Raw genomic sequence first — 19448 nt, 5'->3', positions numbered from 1 at the left:
CCAGTAGACAATAAAAGCAGACAATAATTTAACCAGAAATAGAAAACGAGGGAAGTAGTAACAATAAATTAATTAACACAGTAATTATTAAAGTGAACAAAATCCTGCACTGGAAGGGGTAATGCTTTAAAATTATCCTCTTAAGAAGAGTGAAGGGCTAGTAGCAGTATTAGTCAGTGAAGAAATTGAGAATAATGATGTAATCTTGGGGGAATTGGCCTATTTTTTGGCCTTGGTGGTAAAGATGACCTTGTTTACATGGAATATTCATAGGCAGAAGCAAAGTATAATATGAAATAAGGGTATATTGCCTAAGAGAAGATCAAGCTTTAAGGATTTTGGGATCAATTGATGCTTACAGGACAAAGGTGATCTATTGTGGATCTTTTGCAGCAGTGAGAGGCTCATCTAGAGGGTAAAAAACACTCTGAAGGGTCTAGGTGACCCTTGAATTTATGGTTGAGATGTATATACACACACACATGTGTGTATATATATATTGCAGAGCAGGGGCAATGCAGAAATTAGTCCAACCAGTTGCATTTGCCTTTCTAGTTTCAGGTTTTTTTACTGATTAGACTGATGTACTGTACTTATAAATGTGATTTAAATGCTAAAATAGTTTACACCTTTTTGAAAATATACACATAGATATGATTTTACTCTGCTAGCAAACTTAGGAGTGAGGCATAAACAAAACATGTACCCTGGGAAGTATCCGGGAGACCAACAGAGAAGAGTAAAAAAGATTCCTGAAGGACTGACATTTAGTGAAACTGAAATCAATTGAATTTTAATGTCAATTTGTTTGAATTAACATTCAGTACAACCTGAATGACTGAAATGTCCAACAGAACTTTAAAGCTGTATTTCTCTTGCATTTTCTATAGGTTTCTTATTTAAGCTTTAGCTGCATTGAAGGGTAGACCCAAATAGCCAATGTATAGCTCTGGTGTGTGGTATATGGCCTATGGTGTAGGCCATATTAACAGCAGTAAAGCTGCCGTGTATGACAGGCTTCATCCCTTGTGGTACCTACAAACACCTGGAAAAAAAAGTCTTATATAGATCTACATGCTGTAGTTGTAATTTTCCAGCTGCAAGGTCAACAGTGGTGTAGCCAGAGCACTGGGATGCTGCGCTGCCGATGCTCCAAACCGAGAGGTAAATGTTCTAACAGCACCAGTTTGAAAATGGGTCATGACGGCGTGAAATCTGCTCAGGGTTTAGGGAACTGTGCTTGTTTAAGTAATTATATTTGCATAGTATCATTACTCATCTTGGACAAAGCTATGAGGAGGAACTGTTTCTAATTTGTATAATCTCAGTAGCCATCTAACTACTTGGCATGATCTATCTCATTAAGCCCTAGTAGAGAGTGCTGAATTGTTTCAACACGCTGCATCATTTGAAAATACTGCACAGATCCTTCTGATAAGGTATATAATGACCCTAGCTGGGCTAAAAAAAAAAAAAAAAAAGGGCTGTATGATGTTATTGTCATTATTAAATATTTAGAATACATTTCTTAATTCATATAACATGAAAATCAAAAAGCAATTTTAATATATGTGTTATTTATTGCTTAAGAATTTATATTTTGCTCTTTGCACTGCATAGAGTAATTGTTATTAATGAGCATGTGAGGTTGCTATACATCCAAAAAGCTGCATGTGCATACAAAGGTTATAACTCAAAATTGCAGCAATGGTTTCTTTTTGCTTAAGATTGCTTTGCTTTGTCACTGACAAAATCAAAAATTGTCGATTTAAAGATTTCTTGTGGTAACATATGCACCTATTACACTATTTACATAAAGAATAGTTAAAAATCAGAATGTAACTCCACAAAACTGCTTGCTCATTTTTTTTCAGGATTTCAGCAGCTTGGGGATGAGACTGATTTTTGGACTTGATGAACTTGAAGGTCTTTTCCAACCATAATGATTCTATGTTTTCCCACTGCTCTGCACTTTTTGTGGTCATTTAGATCTCTGTACAGATGCACGAAGTGGAAATAAAATGGTACCATTCTGTTTGACCCTTGCCCAGAAATTGCAAAAATGTCAGACATTATATTTGAATTAGAAGAACAGCTGTCTGTGCAGAGATTGTAACTAGGCTAAATGAGTGTTCCCAAAATACTGTTCATTCCGGTCATTTAACACATGGGACATGCAGTGCAGACTGCAAAGCAAAATTCTTCTTCAGTGTCTTGTCTTTGTGTTATTTGACAGCAAGAGTAAGAGGCCTTTGGCAGACAGGTCTTCAGACTGCACTTAGGAAACTGATGGTTTTATATCAGAGACAGAGACAGAGGCTTCTGGTGCAGGGCTGAAAGCAACTGAGTGGTTGTGCACAATGTGTGCCTGGTTCACATCTCACTGTCAGGAACTGCACATTTCTAATTGAAAGCAATTAGGATAATGTAATAATTCTGCATGTGCTCTGTACTACTATTGTGTCTCATCAGAAGGTTTCTTTTTTTTTTTTTTTAACTTAGTATTTGAGCCACTCAAATGAACAACAGTATTTTTCCAGCCTTCAAGCTCAGGTTGGAACGGTTCATCAAGAGGTAATTTAGTAACTCAGTAAACTTCAGTGTTGCTGCAGTCTTGGAAATGCATCTTGCAGAGTGTTGAAAACAATATACCTTATGGGCTCTGCAGCCATACATTAAAAAAAAATGCTTAATGAGGATGTATTGATCTTTATTGGGCCAAGTAGGCAGTGGAAAATATAAATATAAAAGACATTTTATTTGATTATAAATTAAAATTTATAGTTATCATTTTAAAGGTGTGTGGTTGGTGTTTTGAATATTCTGCTTAAATGTTTTTAGGTGAGTGAGTTTTATATTTGAGCTTTATATTTGTTGGGTCTTCTAATGAGTTGCATAAATGCATCATTAGTTTAATTGGAGAGGTGTAAGGATTGAATGTGAAAGTAAAAAGGCAAAACTGAGGGGTTTCATATACACCCAGATACAGTTGTCACTGATGTCAGTGCAAGGAGTCTGCAGCTGCAGGAAAGAAAGAAGAGTGATTCTGAAATAGCAAGAAGAAAGCTTGGGAAACAGAAGCCTTCTCTGTTTCAAGTTGCACTGTGAAGTCTGCAGTTCCATCATGTATTTACATGTCATCCACTATATTAAAATCATGATCAGAATCTATCTTCAACTTCTATAAAATTTATCTGCCCAGATGTCACCACTGCCATGTTGTTGCTGAAGAGCCGGGCAGGTGACCAGGAGAGAAGAGGGAATCCGGAATCCCGCTGAGGGGTTGTAGCGTGGAGCCGGTGACCAGGAGAGCAGTGGGAATCCCAAATCCTGCTGGGGGGTTGTAGCATGGAGCCGGTGACCAGGAAAGCAGTGGGAATCCCGCTGGGAGGTTATAATGTGAGGGCAGTCTCACCACACTCTGGTTTTGCTTCCCAGCCGTGGTCCCCAATGCACTCAGCTGGGGCTACAGGTTTTGAAAACCTGTTGTAAGCTGTCACGGACAACTGTTTGCCATTTTTTTTCCGTGTCTGTCTAAAACAACATATTCATTAGTGTAATAATAATATAGGTGGTACAGGGATTTTAGGAACATGAGTATTTATTTTGTACCTGGAAATGCTGCTCTTGTTAAAATGACAGTCCTGTAAAAATATTTGAAACCCAGTGTTGGAGAGCTTGTACCAACAACACTGAGGCACCAGCAGCTTCAGTCGCTTGATGCTCCCAGGAATGTGCTGGAGGGTTGGTTAAGGCTATCAGAGGAATGGGCAGCAGCACAACTGTGCAGTTATAGTGGCAAAAACCACCTCTAAATGCAATAAAAAGTGGGAGAGACCCAGGAGGGGGTGTCTGCCTTCAACCGTAGCGTCCTCGGGAGTAGACCGTGTAAAGCCAAGACATGTCAGGGGGATCTTCCCCAGATTGAAAATATGACCATCCCTGCCACAGAAGGGGAATAAAGCACGGGAAAAGGATGTGGTCTGCCCAGAGCCTCCTGGGCTCCTTGGGACCTCTGTAAATCCACCGAGCAGCACAGATTTATAAGGACTGCCTTTTGGGTCCTGTATAAGAGAATTCATCCAAGATGGGACCTGAGTGCTGCTTGACCAGCCTTTGGCCAGAGCGTTGCTGCTGATCATGTCGTTACATCTTTCTTTCACTTTTTTTGCCTGTTACTATAATTAACCCAGCTTCCAGTATGGCCAGAGGAGAGAGAAAGGAGGAAATAAGGGGATACAGGACTGGAGTGGCAAAGTATTTCTTGACTGAAAAAGGAAAACTAGTGAGGCCTCCCAAGAAATTTAAGAATATTTTCTGACAAGAACCTGCAAGGCGGAGGAGCCAGAAAAATGTTCGATACCTGAAAATGCTGAGGAATAAACATGCTTCCTTGCAAGTGCTTTTTGCAGTGATTATGGTTAGCTCCTGGGTCTCGAAATACTCTTTGGGCTTCATAAATAGGTCATATATTGTGAAAAAAGAGCATTGGAAAAATGGAAACACAGCACTTCATCATCTGGTGACTAGCGCTGTCTTTTGAGAGTTGATTAGATGGGCTCAAACCAAGGTGACAGTGGAATGAGCATTTCCCAAATCCTGCTTAAATTAGTCTCCCATGTTATTAGTATGAGAAATAGATCCCAGCATATCTGCTGCTTGGGGTCTGTGGGTGATGCAAGCAAAGAATCAACTCATCTGCAGCTTCCAGCAATACTCAAAAATGAGCTAAATGCCTCGTTCAGTATGAACAAATTTGGGCTGTTGTGGACCAAGAATTGTAGGTCTGCAAGGGAATTTGAAGCCTAACGTGTCACCCTTTGCCTAATGGGATCAGTTCAGACTACTCCTGGTGATTTTATTTAACCCATTCAACATGCCCAGAGCTGATCTCTGGATACCTAAGGAACTTCACTCTTGCAGAATAGTCACTTACAGACAACTTAGTCTTTTTGTGGCTCCAACTGCTGTTTTCAGATGGAAATACTGCACTCATTTTTATGCAGCCCCTTTGCTAGGGTAGGGAGCAGCAAGCATGGGGCACCCCAAGTATTTAAGTGTCCTAAGCAGGTCAAACCCTCCTCCTTGCTGCAGCTTTGAGCTTATCCTCATCTGATACTTAAAGAGTGTATCAGTGGCTCTGCAGTCCTGAACAGCAAGGGACTTGCACTCAGAAATTTGGGGAACAAACAATTCCACATGTAATTTAGAAAATGTGCCCTGTGCAGTCTATTTGCAGTAACCGTATTAGTTAAATTACCAGTGTGATTAACTGTAAGCATGAATGTGCTTTCAGAAACACCAAAGCAATTATTGTATGTAGTTTGTGCCATCGCTTGCGCTATGGCCACAAGAATCTGAACCAGCCTTTTTTTTTTTCAGTTAATGTATTCCATATTTTGTGATGAGATGAGGACTTGAGGGATATTTCTTATTTCTGGGACAATAGGATGCTGATAACTTGGAGAAAATCTATTCTTCATTGGAGTTTGGTAAATAGCTCAAAAAATCACCTCCCATTATAGGAGGTTAGCAGCATGCTTAGCAAAAAAAAAATCTCTACTTTCTGCATTTTTTCATTTGGGGAGGGGGGTAAAAAACAGTGTAAGTGAAGTGAATGTGTATGTTCTTTATAGTTATAAATTCAAACTGCACGTTTACTGAGTCACCCGATACATTAGTTTAGGTTGTAGATACGTGTTTACTGCTGTGTTGGTGGCAGATCCATCTCGAAGTTTTTTATGTAGAAATTAACTTTACTTCAATTGGACTCGTTCACCTGTATGTCTGTTTGCAAAACTGATGATGCAGATTTTGGGGGGGAGTTGCCTTAAGAGAAAAGAGCAACTTTAAAAGTACTCCTGGCTTGTTCGTGTCTGGCTCGATCCTGTGCAGAGTGCAGCCACACAGCTGGCTGAGTCAACACGACTGAGGAGGGGGATTTAATTTCTAGCCAGGTTCAGGGAAAAATAGCCTGGGTTTGGTGGGACAGTGAGAGCTCCAGGCAGCTGCAGCATGCATGTTTCTTGGTGCACCTGCCTTGCATTTTCTAGTTGCCTTTCCTGCCTTTAAGGTACTTCAGAATGTATGATTCCTACATGAATTACGATTCCTATATATACCCCCTTTGCTGTTTAAATTACATGGCGAATTGATTTATTGCTTTTTTCTGGGGACCAAAGTATTGCTAGCATTGTGGGCAATCAAGTGTAGGTATTTCTAATGCATATTATTTCGTATTAGTTTAGCCAAGCTTAATCAGCAAGCATGCTCATCGCCAAAGTGGTGGTTAAGAAATGTCTGTAAGCTGAGGCTTCTTCTATCCTTCTGTTCCAAATTGCTCTTTTTGCGGTTAAAATCTTCAACTCTTGTTTCAGGAAGCATCAACATCATGATTAGGATCCTTCCTGCTGAAAGGTTGCATCTTGCTCTGCCTGTTTCTACAGAACACTTGAGAATAGTTATTCACATAGTCTTCTTTCAGCACTCCTTGAATTCAATGTAAGGGTCTAAAGAATGCCAGATTAGGACCAGGGCTTATATAAAAGTTGGGTTTTGGTGAGTTTTTAACCTTCATTCTGTAGTAAAGTTGCACCTTATCAGCTGTTGGCCTGTTACAGTGTGAATCAAAGCACTTGGTTCAAATGAATATAAGAATGTAAAATGGTTTAAAAATGTGATACAGAAGAATGCTAAGAACAGGCAGTGAAACATCTGCTTCTGGGAAGACTTGAATGGCAGATGCACTAATTCTGCCTTAATTTCTAACTAAATTGTCACACAACAGATGCTGTGTTTTTATGGATGTTTTGTTAGAGTCAAGGTGTACATTTTTAGAATTGCAATTCAGAAAAAAAATCTTCCATACTAACTGTATTCTCCTTTGTATATCGCATTGAAAATCATATTTATCTCAAACTCCAAGGTCTTGTAAAGGGGTAAGGATGTGAAAACCTGAAGAGAGTCATGCAAGATGGAGATGTTCCCTTACATTTTGATGAGAGGATTCATGCTTGCAGCAGTGAATGGCAAATGACCACCACTGAGTGGGATCAAACAAAAATGAGCGCTAATTAATCAAAAGAGCACTTAGAATATCCTGTAACAATATCTTAATGAAAAGAGGATGAAATCGCAGGAGCTGTGTGCTCTTCATAAAAATGCTAGCACAGTGTAGTCTTTTTGCTAAACTATAGCACAGGTTTTCTTCAGGAAATTTTATGGAAGTATTTCTTTGATCTGAGTAATTGAATTTTTGATGAACTTGGGATTGTTGGAAGTCAGTTGCCACCTTTAATGAGTTTAATGTAGATTGCAAAAACCGCAGACATTCAAAACTTTATAACTCAATAGAAATGAAATTGTTGACTTCTGTCCTCCATCTTTCAAATGTCCTATTGGACTTTTTTTTTTTTAATTTATTTTTATTGCACCAGAAACTGATGGGCGTGTTTATAAGTGATTTTGGTGCAATAAAGAAAAAAAAAGATTTTTTTTTGTTGGATACTAAGTTCATGTGAGTAGCCGGTGTTTCAGAACAAAATTGTTACATCTGTTATTTCTTACATACCTTGTAATGATTGAAGGTTTTGGTCTTGAGGAATGATTCCATGTCTTGTAAGGAGCAGTGTCATTTGAATCCTTCACTACGCTGGTATGAAAAGGTCTCATTACTGCTAAATACTTCAGTCTATCCTTAGATATCGTTAGGATCTTGGATATTACTATTCTCTCGGTGTACCAATTTTTAAGAATTCTAATTCTTAGAATTTGAGTGTCATTTGGTATCCTGTCCGTTTAGAATTACTACTCTTTTATAGTGTCATCAGTATATCACACATCCCTGTGCTGAAGTCAGGTTTTTTATCTACTAAGCAGCTATAAGAAATGGGAATGCAATTCCAAAGTGTCTGCGCTATTGCAGGAAATAGAGTGTTAAAACAGAAATGATGCCATCTTACTCATGACAGGAAGAAACTGGGGCTTCATTCCCATTTTGGTCTTGGGTTTTCTTTTTTTGGTTGGGATTTCAAATGTGTTCCTGTTGAGGTCTTGATCAAAATCCCTACACTAAAATGCTATTACATTACTTTCTCAATATTTTTCCCTTATACCCTGTCACTTTACTGTCTTTACAGCTAAAATTAAGAACTGCAAGCAGATACAATGATTGCCTAGCTTGGGGCTAGAAGTAAAGTTTCATATTCTGCATGAAAGTCAACACAGACTGTACTTTTTAGATATTAAATAAAAATAGCTAATGTAAAGGGAAGAGGGAGAAGAGAGAGGGAAGAATAGGCAAAGTTCTTGATTTGTTATGTGCTGTCTTCACTAATGGATGTCTGTAACTTAATTTAGCAAATAATGACCAAATGCTTTTAAATCAAATAATTCAGCTGAATTAGAACATTCCTCAAATGTTACAGGATTTGACATAATGGTAATATTTTAATTGAGTTCCTAAGAGAGGTTGTATTCATTCAGAGAAAGCATATTTTAAACCCACTGGATTATGGCAACTGTAAATTTGGTTACCTCTGTGGGCAGACTGTAGACTGAAGAACTTGTGTTTTGTGCATGCTGTCTGTCCTTAAAAGGCAGAACTAAGTTATTTAAAGGATCTGAAGACTGTTCTACTTGCCTGTTGTTAAAATTTCCATATTTTTAAAATGCAAGATTTGGTATGGATAAATAGTTTATTCCTTTAGCTCTTTCTACAGTGTGGAGTGAGATCTTCCAAACCCGCTTGGACACAGTCCTGTGCCACGTGCTCTAGGTGACCCTGCGTGTGCAGGGGGTTGGACTAGATGATTCCTAGAGGTCCCTTCCAACCTTGCGCATTCTATGATTCTATCTGTGTTTCGTTGTTCTGTCTCAACATAAGAAAACACTTTCTCACTGGGAAGGTGGTGAAACACTGGAACAGGTTGTGTAGGGAAGTTACAGAGTCTCCATCCTTGGAGCTATTCACAATCTGAGCGGAGACGGTCCTGGGCAACGGGCCTTGCTCGAGCAGCAAAGTGGGGCCAGATGATCTCCAGAGGTGCCATCCAAGCCCAGCTGGGGATTTTGCAGGAGCCCTCCGTTATTACAGCACGTTATCATGAAGACTTGTGTTTTGTCTCTTCAGAGGCAGGTGGTAAGAAGCTGCGGAGTACAGTGCAGAGGAGCACGGAGACGGGGCTGGCTGTGGAGATGAGGAACTGGATGACACGTCAGGCCAGCCGGGAATCCACCGACGGGAGCATGAACAGCTACAGCTCGGAGGGAAAGTAAGCAGAAAGCAGGAGTTATTACTGATGCTCCCCCTGACATTTCTGCCCTGCACCATGTTACAGACACCGGGGAGACCAGACAGGAGCAGCAGTTTGGGAGGAGCGGGAACGGGTCGAGTGCAGTGTGTAGATCACAAGAAAAGGACAGGTTCTCTTCAGCAAAGCTCTCCCTTCACGTGCATCTCCTTGCGTATTTCCAGAGAGATGAAATTTCTTCCACTTCCAGATGACCTTCACTAGGTTCAACCTAGTTTATCAAAAAATGTGCTAATTAATCCTGAAGAAGTGTTCTGGATAGAGAAACTTCCATCGTCATAAAACTTTCATCTATTTCCTGTATTACGCTTTTCTGAAAGGCACAAGTTAAACAACCTATGAATAGGATGTTCAAAGCTTTTCCAACAAAAATCTTACTGTGAATAGATTTATTAATAGTATCCAGAGCCCCTAGGCAATATACTGGCTCTGGACGATGCACCTTGCAGAGCTGGTGTCCAAGGTGATGTATTTTAAGTGGTTGAGATGGATATCTATTTATGGTCAGTCATTACAAATTTCACTAGTTTCGCTTCTTTGTCTTTTTATTGATCATCTAGGAAATTACCATTTTTTCCTTAGAGAGTTATTGATCAGATAGTTTCCATGAATAATTGTTGCCTTGAAATGTTTCTCGGATAATTTATGGCAAGTTTTCTGAACCTGAATTTTAAGTTACTTGGTTATTCACCACCTAAGTACCATTATTGAATATGTGTCATTCTTAGAGATATTTTAGAAAAGTATTCATAATGAATGCTCACTTAAAAGTTGCTTTTATAAACAATGATCAATATTCAGTCTAACATAATTGTCTCAGTGAATACTCTTGACATGCAGTCATTGAGTTCACATTGACTGAGAAAAGTTTCCTGAGAAATTTTACTCTTGTGTAGCTAAATTACTGTTAAGGGCTGGTATTAGCATCTTACTGAACTGATCTCATATGAATACTGCAGTAATTAACAAGCATCTTTGATATATTGGGGAAAAGGAGCATGATGGAAAAATACTATTTTTGAAATGAAAAACCATGCTTACTTCACATGTTCAGTTATATGTTGGAGGATGAATTGCTACTCATGGAACACTAGGATATTTTGAAGATTTTAGTAATTGCTTTGTAATCTTGTCAGTGCAAGTAAATTCTTCATGAGCAGTGGTACCAAAAAGTAAAAATGCTAAAAAAATGCTGATAAAAAGTATAGAAAAGAAAAATGGACAAAATTCCATGTATATTTGTTGATTTTTGCGATGTTATCTTTTAGTTTGATTTTCCCTGGCGTGAGGTTGGCCGCAGACAGCCAGTTCAGTGATTTTCTGGATGGACTTGGTCCTGCTCAGCTTGTAGGGCGTCAGACTTTGGCGACACCATCTATGGGTAAGTATTTATGTCCCACAGATGCAACATCATCAACTGGGTCTAGTAATTAGGACACAGAAATGATTTGGATTCTAATTCTTCACATACTGCCATGTGATTTTGGACAACTCATCTAAAACCAGAACAATAACCTCAAGTTCAGCCAAAATTGATCGTAATTGTGGGTGCTCATTAGGACGGTCAGAAGTAGAAAGATGTATTGAAAAAATCATTGTTTGTCTGTTCTTTAGTTTTCACATCTTTAAAATGTGGCTAATGAGACTAATTCTTTCTCTGAATCACTTTTTATACTTTCTCTTTTTTTAATTTAACTAGAACCATGACAAAAAGAAATTTCAAGCAATTTTACAGAGTTGTAGTAATTCCCTTGCTGTCTGTATTTCTCTGGAATTCACGAGACAGGAAGGGATATAATTTGAAATGATTCGGGCAGTTTGCAGGTTTTTTGTGGTTTTTGTTTGCTTGTTTTTGTTTGTTTTGTAATGTATTAATATAATTAATATAATGTAATGTATTATATAATTAATATAAATAGCTGTGAAAAGGCTAAGTCTTAAATTATCTATTAGTATTAAAACTATGATGATTCTGGTATAATGCAAGAAAAATGCTACCACATACTCAGTGTAGAACTTTCTATATCGGTTAACATGATTAGATATTTCTGATTTACAAAGCCGGGATTTCTTTTTCTTTCCTAGGAGATATCCAGGTGGGAATGATGGACAAGAAAGGACAGTTGGAAGTAGAAATAATTCGAGCCCGTGGCCTTGTTGTCAAACCAGGTTCAAAGACACTGCCAGGTAAGAAAGAAGCAACATGAATAAAATTTCACCAAAAAAAAACCACTCACCACCACCCTCTCCCAACTTCTGTGGCTTTACTGTTCAACTTAAGTGGAGAGAATCTTTTAGCACGTACACCTAAGAGTAGATTATGGTATTGTACACTGAAATGTAAAAACACACTGAAGTGATAGAAAAGTTTGCAGTAAGTACAAAAGATCATTTTAAAGATTTACATTTTAAACTTCCAGAGCACTTTAGGCACGTTTTAAATCTCAGGAGATACTTTGTCTACTTTATGAAAAAACCCTAAAGTTATTTTAGTAACAGCAAATGCATCCTTGGCTATGAGGCACAGGAGAAGGCTGTGCTGAAAATGTGATATAAGAGTCTTAGGGAGGAAAGAGGGAATTAACAAGATGTGTGGAATATGAACCTACTGTGAGAATTAGACCAGTACTTGATATTTACTCCTTATTTTATAGTCTGATGTCCTATAGCACTGTATGAAAAGGACGATATAATGATATTTTTAGCAAGCTCTTCTGCCAAAATAGAAATCATGTCAGTCTTTTCTCCACTGATTTTCACCTTGTACATTATTTTAAATTATTAACAATTTGGAGCATTTATCCACATCTCACCAAAGTCAGTGCAAGTCATTCACTTACTTAACAGACCTATTTTGCAAACTACAATAGGGATACTATATATAGGGGTATCAGATTTTTTCCAGGTCAAAAATCCGAGTTATATCATGGCAAAAGAATTATATAAAAGGAATTAGAGAAAAAAGTATACCAGGAAGATAAAGTAAATGAAATGCATGAATGCTTTGCATGTTAGTACATGTTAGTATTGTTGGTGAAAATATGTTCATATAAGCACTATAGCCTTTAAGTGGCGGATTTTAGCCTATGATAGTAGAACATTGCATTTATTATGCAGAAAAAAATCTGGAGTTGTCCTTTACTTACTGTCCTTTATTTACTTTCCTCCTCAGCACCATATGTAAAGGTGTATCTATTAGAAAATGGAGTCTGCATAGCCAAAAAGAAAACAAAGGTAGCAAGAAAAACACTGGAACCGCTTTATCAGCAACTTCTATCATTTGAAGAAAGTCCCCAAGGAAAAGTTTTACAGGTAATTTGCATCAATATTTTCCTGCATCTGCAAACATGCTACCTGCACAGTTCTCAGTGAATGAGCTTCAGACTTTCATGGTTCGTTTGGCAAGTTCTGCTGATTCAAGCACTTGTTGAGCACGTAAGTCATATAAGCAACATCTGCTGATGATGCTGCAGTGCTCATGCAAGTACAAAGTGCTGAGCAAAAGTTAGTTCTAGATTATTTTGTCTCTGCTGCATGTATGGGTGCCTTATCTCGCTGGGCATTCTTTAGTATGAATAAATTAGTGCCCAGATCACATCTGCTGCTGCATCATGGTAATATTTGCATAGTCAGACATCACATTCCTTGCTATGATAAAATAAGCGGAGGCTTTTGAACAAGAACATTGCAGTTTTTATAGCTTTTGTTGAAACTTCTGTTGTCTTTTGTTTCCTTCTCTAACAGATAATTGTTTGGGGAGACTATGGACGTATGGATCACAAATCCTTTATGGGAGTGGCACAGATACTTTTAGATGAACTGGACCTGTCCAACATGGTGATTGGGTGGTTCAAACTTTTCCCTCCTTCTTCCCTAGTAGACCCAACTTTAGCTCCTCTCACTAGAAGAGCCTCCCAATCCTCTCTGGAAAGCTCAACGGGACCTTCGTACGCTCGCTCATAGCAGCTGTGAAACTGTTCTCATAGCAACCAGCGTTCCAAAAAATAAAAAAACAACACAAAAATCACAGGTCGCCAACCCTGGTAACACTGCATGCTTAATGTTGTGTCTTCTGAGCCTGTTTCTAGGGCTACAACGCGATCCTGTGTTCTCAAGGAAGTTGCACACATTGTGCCCTATGGAAGGCCCTCAGGTGAAGGACTGACCTGGTAACGGACTGACAGGTTTGGAGTTCAGGGACACTCAAGTTTGGTCCAACCCGAAGCCATGGACCAAACTAAAAGAATCAATCTGTTTCATGCAACAAAAGTCCTTTTCAATGGCATATCTATTTTGTTGCTCCTGTTTCTTTATTTATCCGCCCTCCCTTTCCTGAAGCTTGGTTATGCCACAGAAACAGAGTTTCCCTCCCTTGAAGTCCTGTCACAAGTGGATTTGCAGACCTTGGAAGAGCAGTGGAAGAATATAAGAGCGCTGGAAAAGTCAGATGTCATGTGAAACACTTGAAAATTCCGAAAATTCTCCATATGGGAAGGGTTCAAGACTTAAACGTGACAGGCTTCCCAGCTCCAGCTCTAGTTACAGTGAAACCCCAGATGCGATGGACTCTCTGAAAAATAAAATTCTGTGGATATACTGTACTGTATGAAATTAAAGAAACTTTTTTGCATGGACACAGATTTAGCTGAACACTTAAATTATTTTCTTGGGGCTGCAACTTGCAAAAAAAAAAGAAAAAAAGAATAAATCAGCCATTTTCAACAATTTATATTATTTTTAAAAATAAATTTCACTAGTGCATGGTTTTAAAGGGAAGAGAATGCAACAGGGTGATACAAAGACACACCACGTTTATCATTCTTTAAACCAGTCATGGTCTGTATTTTTGCAGACTTATATTAAAAATAATTTCTAGCAAATATTTAAAATTCTGTTTATGTGACAAGAAATAAGTGTAATATATTAAATTTATTTAAATGTAAAAGGTACAAGCCTTGTAAAGTTCAACATAATGTGCAAATTGTACACTTCTTTTACCTCCTTCTTTATCTCTCCTCCAATCTCCCTTTTTCCTTTTGCTCTTTTTCCCCTCAACTTCCCAGGATGATCATCATATTCTGAAATGGCTACCTTTTGACTTACTACTCTCTTATGCCCCATATTTGGTTCAGGGTTGCAGATTGTTCTGCATTTCTGAATTATTTGAGAAAAAATATTGTTTAAGAACTTTTTTTCAAGCATGTTGAAAAGGATTTTGCAACATGGCTTGGGAGTACATTAATGTAATTCAGCATGTATTTGATAAAGAAGATATTTGAACTTTTTGCAATTTATTGTACAGTGCATGGTAACTTATTTTCATTTTTTTTTCTCACCTTCAAATTGAATTCTACAGCAAAATACTGGAACCATATGACCATTGTAAGATGTTGTCAATAAATTTGTTTTCAGCACCAGCATCATTCATTCAAAGGCTGAACTATCATTTCTTGAAGGTTTTGGGAAGAAGAAAAACTAAGTAAATGTTTGATTTTTTTTTTGAATAAATTCAAATAATTTTATTTGCACTAAACCAAATAAATTGCTACGTTCTTGGGTTTATAAAAACAACAAAAGGTTACTAATTCTTACCATTCTGCTGTACAGTTCAATTTTCATGGACTACATTTGTGTTGGAAAAGTTATAATTTGGTAATATCAGTCAGAAAAATGTCAATCTTTGGTTCATAAAATAGCCTTAAAGAAAGTTTATCAGTACCTCTCGAAGAATTATTTGTCACCATTACCAGAACCCACAGTGCAGGTAACAGAGCTTCAAAAACCTGTTTTCTGTAGCAGACAGTAACTACCATTGGGTGGTGCTGCAAGTTCAAGCTTCTCATTAAATTACATTATTTAAAGGGAATGTAACTGGCTAACATTTAATAGCAAATTGTCCCATTTTTTCTGGGTCTTTATATGCCTTTAATACCTATTTAAGGTTCAATATTGAAACCTTGCAATAATTTTTGAAATCTGTATTACCTTTAAGGCCACACAGAATTATTCTGATTTTATTTGAAAATCTATTGTTTCCCATTAAAAAATTGTACAAGCCTCTTCAGAGGGCAAAAGTAATAATAGTATCACTTAAAATGCCTTTTACTTTGTGCAATATCATATAAATCAAGATTGTGTCTTGTCTTCAGAGAATATATAAAGGATTATTGTTAAGTTAATGGACAGACTGGTAAACATTGTATTTATGGAAATAATTTAGACACTGTCTACCAGCAAACAAACAAATAATGCCACATGCTGTCAACAGTATCCCCTATGATTAAAGAAAAATACATAACAATTTTCCTGGAACTGTGAGCTGCACTCACACATTCTTGTATACATAGTCCTATATAAATTATTTCAAATTTTAAAACCAAGGACATGACGCATGGAAGATTTGTACATACTTGTCATTATGCAGTATTTATTTAAAAAAAAAATGTATTTTTTTTTAATTTTCACACATCTGCAACTCTACTTATGGTTTAGTCATGTAAGTAGCACTATTCCAGTGATCACTGCTGTCTTGTACATAGTATGTTTTAAAAAGCTGAAAGGAATTACAGCTGGGGAAAAAAAAAAAGAAAAAAAAGGCAGATTAGGCCTGTTAATGAACACCAACCAATGTAAATCAAATTCATTCTGGTGATGGTATTTAACACTTTAAATAAAACATTTTCTTTACAGAATGTGCGGTGCTCTGTTTCTTTCCTTGCTGGGCTGGTTGGCACCCTCTTTAGTGGGGCTTGGACAATGTCCCTGACTGTCACCGTCCCTTGGATGCTCTTTTTAAATAGGCACCGTCACCCTCAGCAAATCCTGGAGGAGACAGGCTGGCCGGTGGTGCAGGGCTTGGGAGAGCAGGATCCTCCCTTTACATCTTGGAGACCATTTCACAGAATTGCCTTCTGCTCCCTCTCACCAGCACCTTCCTGCCCCCCTCTCCTTAATTAAAAGCAGTGCAAAGCTACAGATTGGTTTAATCTTAAGTCTAGCTTTATTCATCAGTTCTAAGCACTGGCTCCGCTGGTTGACCTGTGTTCTCCCAGGAAGCACTAAGGCAATAAGTGCATTGACTACAGGGCAGAAGGGATGACCGCAGCGGCTTCAGTGTCAACTGCACTTAGAAGTGAACCCAGCCTCAGGAGCTAGGAATAAGAGTAAAGTCTCCATAATTAGCAAATTTTATCTGAATGACACTAGGATGAGGGTCAGCAGGAGGCTTGCAGCAGATGGACTGATGAGGAAGGAAATGGATGGGAGTTAATTTGCCAGCACATTAATGAAAGGCAGCACTGTCTGGTCACTCTCCAACCCAACCACAAAGAAAAAGAAAAGCTGTTGTTCCCCCATAATAGTCATATCATAGAGCACCGATGACCTGGAGGATATTTGACATTAAGTCCTACAGAAAGAAACAAGCATCCTACAACTCTCTGCAACCAAGATCAGCTTATTAGGTGCCATCCAAAAAATACATACGCCTGAAGTGATGTTTTTGTGAGCTGAGTGGCACTAGACACCATTAGCTCTAGAGACAGCTCCCCAGAGGTCTAGGCTGACTTCACATGGTGGGAGCACAGTTGACAAGGACAGACTATTTCTCTGGGCAGCTCTTAGCCAGGCCAAGGCCATAGGCTATAAGATGTCTTCTTCAAAGTCCTTCTCTCTAGCTGCTGCTTTGTTTAGAGAACCACCAGTGTTTTAATAAAGTTATTTATATTAAGGTGACCTCATTCAATGACAGGAAAGCAGAATAAAACACCAGCACTTAGGAGGCCAAAACCCAAACAGCTGGTCCTGCTATGCAGATAGTGCACCTGGCACAGGGATGAAGAGAGGCCAGGATGATGCCTGCCAGTACATCAGCCTAGGCTGAGTGCTAACAGCAGCCAAAAATCACTACAACCTTAAAAAGAATAAAAAGAAGACTGAGGAACGATGAAGGAAAGCAAAGTCAGCAAAGAAACAGTGGCCATGGGTTTTCCTGGTGCCCTGTTTTGTTTCAGATAATTAACACTTTAGCTGCAGCTCGATAGCAGGCGGCTGTCCTGCAGATAAATTACTGTTTTTTTTTTTTTTTTTTTTTCTAAATGAGAATAAGTCCCATATTCCATGAACCACCACATTAAGAGTGCTGGGAAACAAGTTTCTGCAGACTGCGTTCATTTCTAATGCATTATTTCCTATATTGAATTATGCTGAGATTTCAGTAAATATCACAGTATCTGCACAGCTGTAGAGCTGTTTTTCTTTGATTGCACATCTGGGTAATTAAGAACTCATTTTTATATAATAATTGTTTTCTTTACCTGCTTAGGCACAGTTTTTCCTTCTCTGTTTTCTTTGGTAATGATCCACAAACTGAGAGCAGGATTGGGCTGACTGCCACATGAACCATCCACATCTAATATGTGGCTTATTTATACTTAAAATGTGAGCAGATGCCTTGGGCGGCAAATTCAGAATAATCTGGCATATAGTTTTCTCTCTCCCTCCATCCCTCAGCAGCATTGCTTTCCTAACCAGTGTTGATTAGCAAATTTAATTGCGACAGCTGGGTGTCAATGCAGCTCAGCAAGTCACACTCGCAGTCTGAGATGGACACTCATTCTGTCCTTAGGCATCTGATGTAGGTGAAACTCAAAGAGCCAAAATTAAGAGCGTTTAATTGCAGCTGATGGAAAGAAAAAAGAATCCCTACAGGGTAATTCTAATTTTGGATCTTCTGGAAAGCCATTTTGAGCACCCTTCCTATCAGCTACCCAGGAAGCCTAAGGCAATTCAGCTGCCAAGCTAGGACATGCAACTACCTCTCAAAATTGCAATGTCACCCTATACAAAAGAGATAAAAGAATGTGCTATTCCATGTCCTTCCTGCTCCGGAGAATAGCTGGGGAACAGGTCTCCTGAGACCTGAGAGAAAAGGGATTTCAGTATTATGAAGGCAAAAATGTTGGGAAGGCACAAGTTTCCCCACTGCAGCTCCCTCTCCCTCACCCCAGACCCCTGCAGCTCTCGTTGAAACCTCTGAACATCAGGCTGACCCCACAGCTGCTCTTGGCCCTGCCCAGGGCCCATAGCACAGATCTACGCTGCATTTCTGCTCTCAAGCAGCTGCTCAGCTTTCACCTGCAGATGAGTGAGGTACCATCCTGGCTCCTGGAGCACCGCGACAGCCTGTTCCTGCCTCTGGAACAAATTCATTTAGGTTGCAGCTGTACTGCTAAATAACACAAGCCAGCTCCTGTTTGCTGGTGCCGATACCAATCAGCATGACTTACTGTCTGGCCAAAACTCACGCTTCCTTGTTTCCTTCCTCCCTTCCTTCTTCCCTTTCATTCCCATCCCAGCCAGACTGGAACTAGTGCTGGTCCAGGCTATCCCCAAAAGCGTTTGGGAGAAAGTGTTCCCTGGCATGCGTTAAAGCAAGGGCAGGGACCGATGCTCATGGTGTCACTGTGCATATGGGATGTGCCACTGCTTCGGGGGATGGACAGGCTTCATTTACAGATGTAGTCTGAGAGGCTTTGCATGCAGGAAAGCAGAGCCAGATAAGATGGATCAAAGGATATAGCTATGAATGATAGCTATCTATATGAACAATCTATCAAAGGATAGAATCATAGAATGCTTAAGGTTGGAAGGGACCTCTAGAGACCATCTAGTCCAACCCCGCTGCACACGCAGGGTCACCTAGAGCACGTGACACAGGACTGCGTCCAAGCGGGTTTGAAGATCTCCAGAGAAGGAGACTCCACAACCTCTCTGGGCAGCCTGTTCCAGGGCTCTGGCACCCTCACTGGCAAGAAATTTTCCCTTAAGTTCCTGTGGAACTTTTGGTGCTTCAGTTTGTGCCCATTGCTTCTAGTTCTGTCGGTGGCCACCAGGGAAAAGAGGCCAGCACCATCCTCCTCACTGCCTCCCTTGAGATACTTCTAGACACTGCTCAGGTCCCCTCTCAGCCTTCTCTTCTCCAGGCTGAACAGGCCCAGCTCCCTCAACCTCTCCTCATGGGGCAGATGTTCCAGGCCCCTGATCATCCTTGTGGCCCTGCGCTGGACTCTCTCCAGCAGCTCCACATCCCTCTTGTCCTGTGGAGCCCAGAACTGGACACAATACTCCAGATGTGGC

At 39.3% G+C, this 19448-nt stretch overlaps 1 protein-coding gene across 3 annotated transcripts in view; it reads left to right on the top strand.

Moving 5' to 3' along the window:
* The window catches only part of LOC104576668 (regulating synaptic membrane exocytosis protein 2), a 122080-nt gene extending 107307 nt beyond the window's left edge, over nucleotides 1-14773 (top strand). For all 3 annotated transcript variants that reach the window (XM_088529796.1, XM_088529795.1, XM_088529797.1), the window contains 5 exons: nucleotides 9131-9272; nucleotides 10580-10692; nucleotides 11397-11498; nucleotides 12484-12623; nucleotides 13056-14773. In XM_088529796.1, coding sequence (XP_088385922.1) covers nucleotides 9131-9272; nucleotides 10580-10692; nucleotides 11397-11498; nucleotides 12484-12623; nucleotides 13056-13274 — 716 coding nt within the window. In that variant the 3' untranslated portion in view covers nucleotides 13275-14773. The remainder of the gene's footprint in view (nucleotides 1-9130; nucleotides 9273-10579; nucleotides 10693-11396; nucleotides 11499-12483; nucleotides 12624-13055) is intronic.
* The last annotated feature ends 4675 nt before the right edge of the window (nucleotides 14774-19448 follow it).

This window comes from Tinamus guttatus, unplaced genomic scaffold, assembly GCF_059628265.1.
Source record: "Tinamus guttatus ecotype Peru unplaced genomic scaffold, ASM5962826v1 Tinamus_guttatus_pri_ptg000346l, whole genome shotgun sequence".
Lineage (NCBI taxonomy): Eukaryota > Metazoa > Chordata > Aves > Tinamiformes > Tinamidae > Tinamus > Tinamus guttatus.
Note: the sequence above shows the minus strand (reverse complement) of the source record. Positions and strands in the feature narration are given on the sequence as shown.